We start from the raw sequence: 15550 nt of genomic DNA, 5'->3' as shown, positions 1-15550 counted from the left end.
CTGGGGTACCTCATGTCTCACGGGGTACCTCATGTCTCACGGGGTACCTCAGGTCTCACGGGGTACCTCAGTCTCCTGGGGTACCTCATGTCTCATGGGGTACCTCAGCCTCGCGGGGTACCTCATGTCTCACGGGGTACCTCATGTCTCGCAGGGTACCTCAGCCTTGCGGGGTACCTCATGTCTCACGGGGTACCTCATGTCTCGCGGGGTACCTCATGTCTCGCAGGGTACCTCAGTCTCGCGGGGTACCTCATGTCTCACGGGGTACCTCAGTCTCCTGGGGTACCTCAGTCTCGCGGGGTACCTCATGTCTCGCAGGGTACCTGGCCTTTATCAGTGTGGAATAAATGTGTGCTGACTGGAAGAATGAACGAACCCTATGTCATCAGAGGTGAAGGCATTGACACCATTGCCAGGAGCTGATTTTCAGCACTCAAGTCCTGCCAGTGACTCTAATTCCTGCCTCTCCCAGGTCCTGAACAAAACCCTAGCCTGCTTAGGATTCCATTGCTCTTATTTGCATCACTTGAATGTCCAGGGGGTCTGTCTTCACCTGACTCTCCCTAGTGTTGAAGGAAGTTTCTCTGGTCCCTGTGAACTCCTTCTTCAAGAATAAAATCAGAAAGCCCATTTGGGTTCTCAGGGAAAGAATGGGAGCAGCTGTTGTGCCTCATGTGGAAATACAGAGGTGACATGGAGGAGCTTTGCTTCCTGAGGCACCTCGGAGCTGTCTAGCAGCACACACAGGCAAAGATTTGACACTCAAGGGGGCTTCTGTCTATTGGAAAGGAAAGACTTAACTGAGTAACGAGAGCACAGCAGCATTCAAGGCAAATACAATTCCAAGCAATGGGAGGGGACCTGTGCTCTGTAGTGGGCCAAGGGGGCTTCGTGGCCTGTAACAGAGGGCCTTTGGGGCAGAGCACTTGGATGTACAAGCCACAGGATATACACTGTGGCTTGGTGAGTGTTCTTGGCTCGAGGAATTTTCTCTGTGGTTACTGGCTTTTCTGTCTCTCTAGATACAGCCAGAGAATGCCCCAGTTGTCCTCTGGCTCCAGGGAGGGCCAGGAGGTTCATCCATGTTTGGACTCTTTGTGGAACATGGACCTTACGTTGTCACAGAAAACATGACTGGTAAGTGTTGCTTGGACTGTATTTCTTATGAAAATCCTTCATCTCTACCTTATATCTGCTCCAAAACTAATCTAGAGTAAACACCAACCCACTGGGAATAGTTTAACAGTTCCAGATTATAATAACACCACTTTCTGGCAATGCCTGTCTGAGGGGGAGGAGCCCCACCCAGGAGAGTGTCCTGACTGGCCTGTTTTCTCCCTTGAAATTTGGGTGAAAGGTTCTAAGCCATTTTCTTAAAGTCTGCTGCTGACTCAAGCATTTTCGGCTTACAAAAACAATTGGTATTTATTACTGTTTGGGAGACCCCCTTTACATAGGCCTAATGGGGGAAGATTATATCCCTAATTATTCACACCAACTGAAAACTTTCTGGTTCAGTTGCACGAATGATCTGATATCTTGGAAGTGAAATGGATGGGGGCTGGACTGCGGGGGAGGAACAGAGAGAAGGCCGTGTCTGGCTAGGCTCCACTTCATCATCTGATTTGTAGGAGATTGTTTGCTTTCCCTGGGTCAGAATTCAGAGTGTGTACCCATTTGTGACTCATTGCAAACGTTCCTGTGCCAGTTTTCTTGAAGTTGTTGCTCTGTTCAGCTCTGGGTGGGCAGGATGGAGTTTAGCAGGATTTGGGTGTTCAGGATGTTTGCAGAACTGGACAGATAGAAGGGACAGCAAGGGTGTTTTGTCTATGCTTCTTCATGAACCAGTTTCATGGGCTTTTGTTTTCAGGCATAATCTTAGATATAGAAACCCTTTTGGGCTGGAAAAGAGGAAAAGTTCAAAGCGCTGGAGCCTGGTCTCCACTGTAACAGCACCTAGGGGGCACCAGCATTCATGAGGGCAGGTGGGCTTGTACTGAGCTCCTGAACACAGTGAGGCCTTACACAGGATGCTTTGTTAATAATTCAGTCTCAACCCCTTTCTTTTAATAGTTCGTTTTAGAGACTTCTCTTGGTCCACCACGCTTTCCATGCTCTACATTGATAATCCGGTGAGTAGGATGTGGCCTTATGATACATTTCTCTGTCCCTGTTTTGCTGTTGGCTTCTCTGTCTTTTCTTTTCCCACTAAATTCAGTTATGTGCCACATAATGGCATTTCTGTCCATAGTAGACAACATGTACCATGGTGGTCCCATAAGATTGTAATAGCCTTGAAACTTATATTATTTGTTTAGTGAAGTTCTGGGGCTGGCCAAATAGCTCAGTGGATCAAAGCACCTGCAAGCAGGAGCAGGGGCCAGGGATTCGATCCCAGGGCCTGCCAAGACAGCAATTGAGACTGGGTGTGGTGGCACGTGCCTGTAATTCCAGCTCTTGGGAGGCTGTAAACAGGCGGATCACTACAAGTCCAATCTAGTAGTGAGACCCTTAACACCCTCTAGACCCTTCCCTAAAATATAAAAAATTAAAAAAAGAAATTCTGGGGGGCCAGGGAGATGGCTCAGTAGAATAAGCACTTCCCTGGCAAGTGCAAGGGCCTGAGTTCAATCCCCAGTTCCCCCTCAAAAAACAAAAAAGCAAAACAAAACTCTAAAAGAACAACAACAAAAAAAGAAATTCTGTATTACTTGTAATTTTTCTGCTTCAATGGTAGTTTTTATTCTTTAGAAAATAAAAAAAATTTAAAAGATTATAATGGAAGCTAAGAAATTTCTGTTTCCTATGATTTATACTATAACTTTCCAATGTTTAGAGACAAATACTTATCCTACACTATAATCATCTATGGAATTTAGTTCAGTAATATGCTTTATATCATGCTGTGTAGTACTCCTTGGAGTAAAGAGCTATAAATATAGATGGATGGATGGATGAATAGATGGATGGATAGATAGATAGATAGGTAGATAGATATCATATAGCGGCTATAAAAACTATATGGCCTACATATATAGTAGACCATACTTTCGTATTCCACAACAAATTCACCTAAGCACACTTTTCACAGGAAATATTCCCACTGTTGAACAATGCATAACTACATTTAAAAATAAAGTTTTTAAAAATAATGACTTTAAAAATACTTTTTAAAAAAGATTTAAAAAAATTTCTCTTTAAAATAGAAATTAGAGGCAAGTATGGCAAACAAACCTATAATTCTACCACTCTGGGAGGCTAAGCAGGAGGATTACAAATTTGAACCCAGCCCGCTAGACAATTTAGCACCTTAGTGAGATACTGTCTCAAAAAAAAAAAAAAAAGAAAAGAAAAAGGAAAAAAAGAAAAGAAAGAAAATGAAAAAAGAATAGACAGCATACTGTGACTTACTTTTTCTCCTAGCACATTTCATCATATGTGAGTTTAAGAATTTTCCTTGTTCCTTTCTTTTCTTCATGTTTTAGTCTTTCAAGTGTTCATTGAACATAGTGAACTCTCTCTCTCTCCCCACCCTCCCTCCCTCCCCCTCTCTATCTCTCCCTCTCTTCCTCCCTCTCTTCCTTTCTCTCTCTCTCTCCCCCCTCCCTCCTTCCCTCCTTCCCTATCTGTAAAATGTTCCCTGACTCATACCAGGGTAAGAACTTACATCCTTTTCACTGATGATGAGGTTCCCAGCATCACAGATTATTGTTTAAAATCTGAATCCCTCATCTATCCCACAGAGCTCTGGATGTAAGAAGTCAAAACTGGTCTCCTTCCTTATCAAGGCAAGCAGAGTCTCATTTTAGGACTAAAAGATGGTATTCTCCTTAGGAGGCTTTCCTGAAATTCCTTTCCCTGAAGTGCTGCCAAGAGTTTGGGGAGTACGTAGAAGAGTAGGACAGCTGCCTCAGAGCTTCTGCATATGAGGAGTATCTTCAGCCTTAACTAAAACCTCTAGCTTCTCTCACTTTGCAGATAGCTTAAAGAGAAACCAAGTAAATAGGGAGAAAAAAATGTGCTTGCCAGGTTAGCCTGTCCTTGCTTTGTCAGCCTTCTGTTTTCCTAATCCATAATTACATATTTAAATGAATGTGAACTAAATGTTGAATTCTCTTTGTGCTTGGGGGAAAACTGTTCACACTTGGTGGGCAGTACATTCTTTATACAAATTACTGACACAAAATCCCTCCTAGCTTCTTTGATGTACTGCTCAGTTGTATGAACTTCTATGTATAAGGCATAATTAACTTAAAATTGGTCTTCATTATTATTTTAAAACTCCTCATCTAATGAAAATGAGATGGCACTATGCACATCTGGCAAACTTGTATATGGTGTAAAACTGATGTAGCCCAGCACGCCTGTAATCTCAGCCCTTGGGAGGCTAAGGCAGGAGGACTGCTGCAAGTTTGAAGTCAGCCTGGGCTACCCAGTGAGTTCAAGGCCAGCCTGAACTACACAGGGAGGCCTCATCTCAAAAAAATATGTAGATAGATAGTAGATAGATCATCTCTGGCAGGAATCTGATAGCTCAGCAATTACCTCAAGGCAAAACTTTGTTCCAGAGTTTCATTTAGGCTTTGAATGTGAGGGCAGTAGGCACAAACCATCATCCTCTTGTGTACAAGGCTAATGGCAAGGGTGATGGCAGTAATTTGAAATCAGCCAGGTGTGGTAGTGCACTCCTGTAATCCCAGTGCCTTGGGACACTGAGGCAAGAGCATCACAAGGGCAGGCCCAACCTGGGTGTGCACCTTACTGGCTTAGCAAGACCTTATCTCAAAAAATAAAAACAGCTTGGAATGTGTGGCTCTGTGCAGAAGCGGAGGTGAATCCCTAGTACCATAACAGCAGTCTGTCAGTCAATCCGAAGTTGGAGGAATGGCCTTGGGAGCAGGTAAGGTCACCTTCCAGAGTGAGTGAAGGCCCAAGCGTGTGGGTCTCTGGGTTTATGCCTGCTTCTTTGTTTCCCCATTAGGTGGGCACAGGCTTCAGTTTTACCGAAGACACCAGAGGCTATGCGGTCAACGAAGATGACGTGGCGAGAGATCTGTACAGGTAAAGCCCCGGCTTCCTTTTGGCCTCTTCAAACGAAATATTCCATCTCAGTAGGAAAATTCTCCCAGTGCTAGAACTAGTACTGGTTTGTTCTTGTGACCCAATTTCTAAAAAAAAAATGTAGGGGGGCTTTCCCCGAGGACCCGCATGCGAGCACACTCACAAACCCATGAGCACACGCCTGACGTGGAGTGCACGGTTCACTGTTACTTTACTGCTGATAAGCATGAAAGCGGACAGCAATCAAAGTAAGAAGAGGCGATACCTTAAGGCATGCTGCAGTTTTCCGAAAATGAATTTTAAGAGACAATAGAGACAGAGCAAACCAAAGATTATTTTTAAACCTTTCAGCCAGATGTGTTAGAAATGTGTTTATTCCCCAAAAGTTTGTCTAATTTTGCACACGTCAGAGGACAGTTTTTCAGATATTTGTTCATCTTCCTTCCCAGAATCTCTTTTTGGAGCCTTCAGATTTTTTTTTTAATTCCCTTGCTGCTCTTACATTTACTTTTCCATGCTGAAAATTGGCTCTGTTGGCTAATTTCTGCCTTTTCCCCTTTTCGTTACAAAATTTTCCCTTTTTTAATGAAAAATATAAAGTTGTAAGCTTGATGAAACAGTGTATAAGCTAGTCATATAATTTTTCCCTTCTTCTTCTTATATCCTTCATAACTATTTTTAGTACATTTTTTAGTACTTAAAAAAGAAATAAATGACCTTTCACATTTGGTCTGATTTTTCCAGTTCTATAATTGCTCCTGGAGACCAAGTCTTGAATTCCTCCGGGTCACCAGGGTACCCACCACTGGCTGCATCCAGAAAGAACTCTCTGGTCAGGAGTTCACCAGCCCCCGCAGCCCACCTCCCTTCTATTCTGCTAATTACTGCCTGAGCAGGCCCAGCCATCCCCAAAGGGAAATGCCTCCGACAGGAGTCAGGGCTTTTGGATCTCTGACAAAAGCTTTACATTTTATAGTTCTTTCTCCTCAAGGCAGACAGATGATTGGGGAGAGGGAAAAGAAAAACTTTGGGGCTTGTTTCTCAAAGGCAACTCTCTTTCCTGCTGCTGAACCAAGAGCGTACAGGGCTGCTGGGTTTTTAATTTTCAGTTTCCACGTTACTTTGTTACTTTCAGTTTTGGAGGGGGAGTTAAGTGTGCACATCTCTGCCCCTAGGTGCCTCAGACCGTCCCAGGAACCCAAGATCCGCATTCACAGAGAATCCTCTTCCCTTCCTCTCTTTCAACTCCAGGGAGCTCTCTGCTCCTTCCACAGCCAGCGCTGTGGTGGCCTCAGAAGTTGTTTCTAGGGCTGGGGAGATAGTTCTGCAGTCTAAGAGCCTGCCTGACAAGTGCAAGGACCTGGGTTCCATCCCCAGTCCACATGCCGGGCCAGCCCCACACAGAGCCAGCCACCAAAACCTGGTATGGTGGCCCATGCCTGTAATCCAAGTGCTGGGGAGGCTGAGACAGGAGGATAGCTATGAGTCCAAGCTACATAGTGAGACCCTGCACCAAATAAATAAATAGTTATAAAAAAATCAAAAAAGAAAGGAAGTTGTCACAAGCCACCTGTCTCATTTAACACTGTGTGTTCTCATTCATCTAATAAGAAACCTACCCTGCCCACCCCTACTCCAGCTCTCTCTGGCTTAAATCCAAACAAGTTCAGTTGTTTAACTAGCAAACGCCCTGAGGGTGGAGGTTCTGCATTAAAGAAATATGTCCTTGCCCTGGAAGGCCAAGCAGGGCCAAGCCACTCCCCAACGTCCCTTGACCCTCCGCGTGGATGTTTGCTGCGGACATGTGGTTCATCTCCTCTTGCATGGCGTGGAAAGCGGACCTATTTCAAAGCATCTATTGTTTATAGCTGTTTTAGTTCTTTTTGCTTCAGGCTCTAAGAGCTGGAAAATAGCTAATCAAGGGTAGTGCAGAAAACTGATTTCAGCTGTTTCCTTTATAGTTTACACTACTCGTTTCCTTTTGCGACTGAGTGTTTCTCTCCGGCCCTCCAGATGGGTGTTTGGAATAAGAAGGTTGCATGGAAATGTGTAAATGGGCTACTGCAGTTTTAAAGGGCAGACCTTTCTTCTTCTCCCTTTGAAAACTGTCTTTATTTCTGGAGGCCCCATTCTTTATTCCTATGAACAGCGTCTGGCTATATGGAGTGGCCTCCTAAAGAGACATTTGCCATTTGCATTTATGTTCTTTTTTCTTTTTTTGTATTTTTAGGGAAGGGTCTACAGGGTGTTCAGGGTCTCACTAGTAGATTGGACTCATAGTGATCCACCTGTTTACAGCCTCCCAAGTGCTGGGATTATAGGCACATACCACCAAGCCTAGTCTCAATTCCCATCTCATTGCACACTGGGAGCGAGGCCGGCATGGCAGGATATTGTTCTTTGAGTTGAGAAATACAACTTTTTCAATTAACAATTTGTTAATTAGTATTCTCTCTCTTTTGTTTTCTCTGCTTGGAGTGTGCTGTTGATAAACAGGAGACAAAACTTACTGAAACACAGGAAGTGTAGCGTCTGAATCTGGGCATCCTCACTAGTGCTACTGTCTTAGTTCCACAAAGTAGAGTCACACTGTAGGGCACACCCCAGCCCTAGACCTGGGGAACCCGCTGTGAGCAGCTGCATGGCTCCTGCTTTCCAGAGGTTCGGGGTCTACTTGCATCTGAAGTCATTTCTCAGAGCCAAATGAGGGTACAATTGTCATTCTGTCCCTGCATTGATTTGTAATGAGAGATACTGTGATTAGATGGATGAGCCTTGATGGCGATGCAATTAGGAAGCAGATTTTCTGTGAGCAGAGGACCCTGCGTGATCCATGCAGGCTGGAGGGCAGCGTAGCCCTGGGCACCGAAGCCAGGCAAAGAAGCCCCTCTAGAATTCTCCAACGCGAGAGACCTGCTGAGATTCTCCTTGCTAAATTTGCTTCAGTTTGTCCTCAGTAGCTTTAACTATACCTGCTTGGCTTTGGTTAGTATCAAGCTCTTGCTTAGATTAGTTGAAGCTTCATTCTCCTGGATATCCTGTCCTGTCCTCGTAACTCCAACAGAACTGAGGAGATTCCAGCACTGCCTTGGGTTCTACAGCGCACGAACATTTCTACCCACTTTCTCAGTCTTACATCTACCAACTTCCAATTTAAAGTAAAAAAAAAAGCTATCTCAGACATAATTGTTTCCTGGTCAGTCTGCTTCCCAGCTCATTTCTCTGTGTGTATCTGCCTGCCAGCAGATAGTCCTTAACTAAAGTTCCGTTTAGAGACCTGTGCTTGGTACAGCACCACGAAGGCTGGCAGGGGTCGCCTGGAAGGTGTGTGCTGTAATTCTTACACTTGGACAAATGCACACAGACATATATGTGTACATTAGCTAGTTGAGCAATTCTGTTTCTGGAATTTCAAATTTAACCTAGGCATGATTCTGGATTCTATTTTTAAATAGGCCCTCACCATGCAATAAGCCTTTGACTGAATTATACTTAAATGAACAAATTAAAATAGCTTAATCTAGTTCAACAGCATATAGAAATCTAGTTTGCTAAATTGGTCTTTTTTATTCTTTGCTTCTGCTCAGAGAGTCTTATAAAGGGCTTGCTTTTTTAAAAAGTCATTACAAAAAAGATTTGGAAATTAAAACATCTTCATGGTTTCTTGCTTTGGAAACTTCAGCTAGGGAATTTTGACATTCCCTAGCAAGAAGTAATTTGGGAGACCGGTTCCTTTTATTTAGATTGCCACAGATAAAATGCAGAATGCCCGGTTAAATTTGAATTTCAGATAAACAATGCATAACTTTTGAGTGTAAATATATTCCTGTCAATATTTGGACATACATGTTGTTCATCTGAGCTTCAGATTTGCTTAGACACCTTGTATTTTAACTTGCTAAATTCGGCAACCATAACAACAAATACTACATGAAAATAAGCATCCAGCTAAAGCATTAGGCTTTATCAAGACTTGCTCTATTAAATTATCTGTTCCAACAAGCAGGAAGATAGAACGGAAGTAGTTTCTAGTTTGAAGGTAGGAGAAGAAAGGGTGAAGAGTGATCTCCTGTTTTTATCTCTGTTCTAAAGCCAGCTTATCACTTCCACTAACAGGAAAGCTATAAAAAAAATGCAGCTCCCCAGATTTAGTTACTCCAAAGGCCACTATAAATAAGAAAACAGAGAAATGCACTGAGACTCTGCAGTAGTGTTTCATGATGATTTTTTTTTTTCATTTTGAATTTTTATGGAGCCTTTGAAAATTAAGCATAAGCAGAATCACGATGCTTTAATAACCCTACTTTTGCCTCCCTGTAACCCTTGAACTTTATCCCTCTCCTGGCTCACAGAGCCTTTTTGCCTTTCATCTTCTCTGGATGGTTCATGACAGTCCCTCAGCAGGAAGCTGGGATGGAAAACCACCACCCCCCCAGCTTCTCAGGCCTTATAATTTGGATCAAAACATTCATAGGACATCTTAGTTTTGTGCAATTTTGCCTCCTTTTTGAATGATTTTGATTAAGTAGAAAATTATCTAAAAATCCATCCTTTCTTTTGCTCATCAAACGATTCCTTAAGTCTATTTAAATCTGTTGCAGAGAACTCACTTTAGCAAATGTGGTTTTCTCTTTCTGAGCTCAGAGACCTCTTCAGTCCCTGTGGTTGTTGCTAGTTTCCCTGTAGATTATTTGGTTATTAAAACACTGACACCGTGGGAGTCCCGTTAGAAATAACCTATTTATGGTCCCTTGCTGTGAGAGTTGGCCAGTAACTAAGTTCTTATTGCTTCTCTGCAAACCTGGGTTAATGAGGTCCTAATGTTTGCATAAAGGATTGTTAAATAATCAGAGAGGATTGCAAGTTGGAGTCCAGTGTGGCAACACAGCAGTAGTTCAGTGCGAAGGCCCTAGGTTGACTCTCCAGTCATGGAAAACAAGTGCTAACTAGGTGAAAGCAGACTTTGGGAAATCTGTCCAGAGTGTTGCTGTCCACTTAGTATCACAAAGTAAGCCCACAGGCATTTTCTAATCATCCACATAGAGCATAGTAGTATGATGCGTGTGAGAGGCTTAAAAAATGACCTCTAAGTGCCCACAACCAAATGGTAATTTATTTCATATAAGAGCACTTATTATCAAAAGGTTGGGTTTGGTAGCATAACCTGAAATGATTTGAATTCATTTTTCAAATTTGTTCATTTTGTTCTTTCTGCAGTGCACTAATTCAGTTTTTCCAGTTGTTTCCTGAGTATGGAAAGAATGATTTTTATGCTACCGGGGAGGTGAGTTGAAGGCATATTTCCTTGTGTGCTTCAAGTGTCCTCACAACTGAAACATATTATGACATTTGTTACTTGTTTAATATATATATATAATGCATGCATAAATAGTACATATTAATATCGATATTCAGATTCTCTAAATGTCTGAAAAATACTTCTATAATTATTTTGCATCAAGGGCTCAATAAAACTTTGATAGGCGTGGTGGGTTGTCATGGCTCAGTCTTCTGCTTTCTGTGCTGTGGATTGAGGCACAAAGTCATCATGGTGACGGTTTCGGAGGGTCCAGGCCAGGTGCCTTGTGGAATGGCCACCATTCCACACTTCTCTGATTGGTTCTTCAGTGCTTAGATTCACTGAAAACATTAGGAGCCACACTGTGGTGGTCACCCATTCAGGTAATGCTAAAGTGGGTCACTTGGTCAAGGGGGTACCTATCCTAGCTCACCATTGTAAGTAGGTGTTTCTACTTACAAGCAATAAATAATCCAAAGTCATGTGAACATCTGTTCCCCCAAACCTGTCCCTCAGTAATTTCAGTACTATTGATATTGATACTAGAGTATCTACTAATGACTTCTATCATAATCTTATTGTACTGGGCATTACAATATATTGATTTCTTGAATCTCTGTTTCTGTAGGCATCATATGATATTCTTCTGTAGAAAAGACTTCTCCTTCCACTCCCTGTCTGTTATTTACTTTAAAAATATCACTGATTCAACCATTGTTATTTTTACTTAATCCATCAAATTTTATTGTAATCATTATTGTTTTTATGCTTAACTAGTTCTAATTTTGTGTCTGGGTATCCTCTTTAAGCTGGTTCCTGTGCCCTTTGAACAGTCTTTGAGTGTTTACTTGTATTTTGTCACAAATACATATTCTAGAAGCATCTTTTACTTTTTCTAATTTAACACTTTGTCATAGTTGGTCTTAAACGTCTTCCAGACATCCTTGAAGTAAGGGCTTTGTTTCTGCCCCCGCAGCTGATGGGAGGTGATGGAACCTGCAGGACATGGGGGCTAGCAGTTCTAATTAGTTATTGAAAGCACATCTTCAAAGGCATATTGGGACCCAAACCCTCCTCTCCTCCTCACTGGCTACCCTGCTTCTTCCTCTGTGCAGGGCTGTCTTAAGGTACAGTGCCGTCATGTGCCCTAAGCAACAGGGCCAAGTAAATATGGACCAAAATTTCTGAAACCATGATGCAAAACAAACCTTTCCTCCTTATAAGTTGGTTTATGTCAGGTATTTTGTCATAGTGACCAACAGCTGACTAACATACCTTGACCTGTCATTTATTCTAGGACCCTCCATTCTTTTTCATTGGAATGTTACTTAGAAACCAAGTCCTGAGCACTAAGTGTGCCATTGCTACTCAGATGTCATTTCTGAGCAGACTTTATCTGTGAGCAGAGCTGGGAACCAAATGGCTTGTTTACTTTTTAAAAAATTATTTTAATTCATTTTAATGAGAAAAAAGAAAATAGCAATGCAACAGTTTCCAAACAGGTTAGTAGGATGGTTACAATAATTAATACATTGCATATTATTGCCTTCATAGTAGTTATTCAGAGGACAAGATGCAGACATGATGTCTTGTCTAAACAGTATTAGTACCAACTTTTATTTTCAATGAACTAAGAGAAAGTAGCTGTATATCTATCCTAACTCCTATAATATATATATATATATATATATATATATATATATATATATATACATTTTTTTCACAACAAAACTGTCCTTTATTTACACTTTTGTGAAGTTCGTAACACATGAGACTAGGTTGCCTAGCAACTGATAGCTATCTGTTACCTTTTTCTTATTGCTGAGACAAAATATCTCATAACTAGAGCTAAGGGAGGAAAAGTTTATTTAGCTCACAGTTGGTAGGGGTTTCCATTTGTAGTAGGCTGGCTCCAAGGTAGGACAGTATGGCAGAGGGGCATTGTAGAGGAGAAACAGGGGGGCCGGGGAGACGGCTCAGTAGAATAAGCACTTGCCTGGCAAACACAAGGGCCTGAGTTCAATCCCCGGTTCCACCAAAAAAAAAAAAAAAAAAAAGAAGAGAAACAGTTCATGGCGGGCAGAAGACAGCAAAGCAGCAAAATAGTGAAGCAGCAGCAAGCAGCAGGCAGGAACACTGGCAGCCCTCTTTCTGTCCTTCATCTCTACCCCCCAGGCTACATGCTCTCAGGGTAGGTAGCACTCATGCCCTGGGTGGGGCACCCTTAACCTTAGCATTACACTATGTATGAATCTGAGTGTCACATTCTCTACATTCAGCTGTCTCTGAAAAATCCCCACCCATAACTTCAGAGGGTTTACAGGGACACCTAGACACGAGACAAAACACAGAATAACTTCCCACTCCTTCCCACTCATGTCCACGCTGCTTCTCCATATACCCCTGTCTCCCTCACTGAGGCCCATGGCATCATCCACTATTCATTTTTTATTGAATCCTATAACACGCCCCTAATGGCTTCAGAATTACTAGAGTGGAATCAGCAGTCCACAAGACACCTCTACATTTCTTTTCCAAGGACTTTGTCTCTCATTCTTCTCTGATCCTTTCACTTGGCTTTGCACTTCTCTGGTTTCATTCTCAGATAATTTCTTTTTCGCTGGTATCCCTGTCCTCTCTCCCCATCCCAGTGCAGATGGGCCTGACTCCCTCACATTCTCTATCCCAGCAATTCCATCCATATGCTGCATCTCATAGGAAGCATTTAGATCCCAGGAATAAAAGAAGAAAATAGTTTCCATTTTCTGAGGGAAAGGCAAGTTCATGGACCTTTCTCTTCTTGAGTCTGCTTTCTTCTCTTTCTAAGCTCTGCAGAAAGGATATTTTGGCTGCTGAGAATACGGCACTGGAGGTTTTCATAGCCACTTGTCCAGCTGAGATTACTTACAAATGTTACAATGAATTTCTTGCTATTCCCTGCTTTTGACCAATTTCAGAAGCAGGTTGGGGAAAGGGGCGGGGAGTGACTGGTCACTTGGCAGCAACTCTGGAAGGGGCCTGTTCTCCCCTCACACAGACCAATGGTCTGTAGATCTGTGTAATTCCTTGGCTTGTGATCAGTGTGGTGAAGCTGTTAACCATGATGTTGGATAGTTAGCAAAACTGTCAAATTCTGGGTGAAATTTTTGATTTATCTATTTTATTTCTGCCTGGTGGTTTTCTGCATGTAATTTCCAAATGTGTGTAGGAAAGGATGGTTTTACTTTCATATCCTTCACTGCCAGGAAGAATATTCTTAAGGAGATCTGTGCTTCCCTGTAATGGATGAAGATGTGAATGAGGACAGACAGTTAGCAGGTAGCACCATCTTCATAAGAACCATATAGATGCATTTAGTCTTTCTAGAAAGAAGAACATTGAATAATGATACCTCAGTAGTTTATCATTATTAGCATGCTGTGCTTCTACAGTATGCTCCTTGGTTCTGTCTGTTTTGTCTCTGGTCTTAAGCTCATGAAGCAGAATGAAGAAGGAGAAAGACCTGTGGATTAGTAATTAGAAGGTCTGGAGGGCCAGTGACATAGCTCAGTGGACTAAGTGCTTGCTTAGGAAAGTGCAGGGGCCAGGGTTCAATCCCTGGCACCACATGTCATTCTGGCCCCGCACCCTGGGCATGCTGAGCTGGGCATAATGGAGTCCAGGTGTGGTGGTGCATGCCTGTAATCCCAGTACTAGGGAGGCTGAAAACAGGAGGATTGCTATGAATCTGAGCTGCATAGTGAGACCCTGTGTGCATGCGCACATGCATATGCGTGTGCGCGCACGCACACGCACACACACACACACAAAGTAATTAGAAGGTCTGAAAAAAAAAGATCTGAGATCTCACAGGCTGATTCTGGGAATTTTATAAAATTCCTCTGGGGCACTGCTTTTCATCTTGCAATCAGATGGGTTGGGAGTCTTTTGTTTCATTAGAAGTTTAACAGCAGTTACCTTGACTTACTTTTACAATGTGTATATATAATTATAGTTTTAAGGGCCAGCCTTAAAACTATAGCTCAGCAGATTAAAGTGCCTGTAAACAGGCACAGGGGCTGGGGGTTCGATCTCCAGGCCAGCCCCCAGGGTGAGATGAGATGGCTATTAAGATGGGGCATGGTGGCATGCACCTATAATCCCAGCTCTTGGGAGGCTATAAATAGGTGAATCACTACAATCCAATCTCGTAGTGAGACCTTGAACACCCTGTAGACCTTTCCCTAAAATAAAAAAAAGTTAAAACTTTAAAATTATAGTTTTAAGACAGTGTCAATCCACCCTCCTGCATTCCACCTGCTTCCCTACAAATGATTAGATTTTTCATGAAAGAAAAGACCTTTCTTTTCTGAGCTCTTAATTTGCTTGTACCCTTAAAGAGGCTGAACAAATAGTGTCACTCAATGTATAGCCTCATCCTGGCAACATCAATGCATAAATTCTGTAGAAATGTTCCAATGCCGGTGCAGCAGGCCTAGTATGCCCTTCCTGTCTGTGTTCTGTGAGTAGAGGCAGCTTGGTGTTCAGAGTGCCTGGAGCAGCTGCTCTGAGGCCTAATACCGGCAAAAGAAAGTCTGGAAATAATAATCTGGCCTACTTCATACTATTTAATTAGATAATACTCCCACAGAATTAGCATAGTGACTGGCAGAGGACAGCACCTAACACATCTGATGTTTGTATTTAAAAGCTGGATTAATCTGCTCTGGCTCCAAAGCATATGGCCTGGTGCATGTAGGGAGGAGCTGAGGTGTTAAGAGCCCTGCTCTCTCACTGTGGGGATGTTATGTGGCCTCTTCTGCTCTGTGTCTATTATTTTGAGTCCTTCCTTCCCTCCTTCCATCCCTTTCGCCCTACTCCCTTCCTTCCCTATTTCTCTCTCTTTTTCTTATGAGGTGCTGGGGATGGAGCCCAAGGCCTTTTTCCTATGGCCTTGTATGTGCCTACCAGACATGACTGGTGAGCTACATCCCCAAAGAAAAAGATTTTTCAAAGAAATAATTTATTTTGTCTAAAAGATGAAGCTGGAGCTAAGAAGTGGATATTCAAAGTTTGGTTTATTTGTTGTTTGTTAGGATAGCAGCACAATTTGTCAAGACTAGTCCAGGCTCTTGGGCCTGCAGTGCAGACCAGAATGTGGTGTGGGTCTGCTTGGGCGCAGAGGAAGAGGGTGAGCTACTTTGTCTC

At 42.7% G+C, this 15550-nt stretch overlaps 1 protein-coding gene across 4 annotated transcripts in view; it reads left to right on the top strand.

The window, feature by feature from the left end:
* Cpvl (carboxypeptidase, vitellogenic like) overlaps positions 1-15550 on the top strand; it is a 178602-nt gene that overhangs the window by 94413 nt on the left and 68639 nt on the right. For all 4 annotated transcript variants that reach the window (XM_023709882.1, XM_023709881.1, XM_023709880.1 and 1 more), the window contains 4 exons: positions 1026-1140; positions 2077-2135; positions 4985-5064; positions 10282-10348. In XM_023709882.1, coding sequence (XP_023565650.1) covers positions 1026-1140; positions 2077-2135; positions 4985-5064; positions 10282-10348 — 321 coding nt within the window. The remainder of the gene's footprint in view (positions 1-1025; positions 1141-2076; positions 2136-4984; positions 5065-10281; positions 10349-15550) is intronic.

This window comes from Octodon degus, unplaced genomic scaffold (genome assembly GCF_000260255.1).
Source record: "Octodon degus isolate 3935 unplaced genomic scaffold, OctDeg1.0 scaffold00015, whole genome shotgun sequence".
NCBI classification, from domain to species: Eukaryota; Metazoa; Chordata; class Mammalia; order Rodentia; family Octodontidae; genus Octodon; species Octodon degus.
Note: the sequence above shows the minus strand (reverse complement) of the source record. Positions and strands in the feature narration are given on the sequence as shown.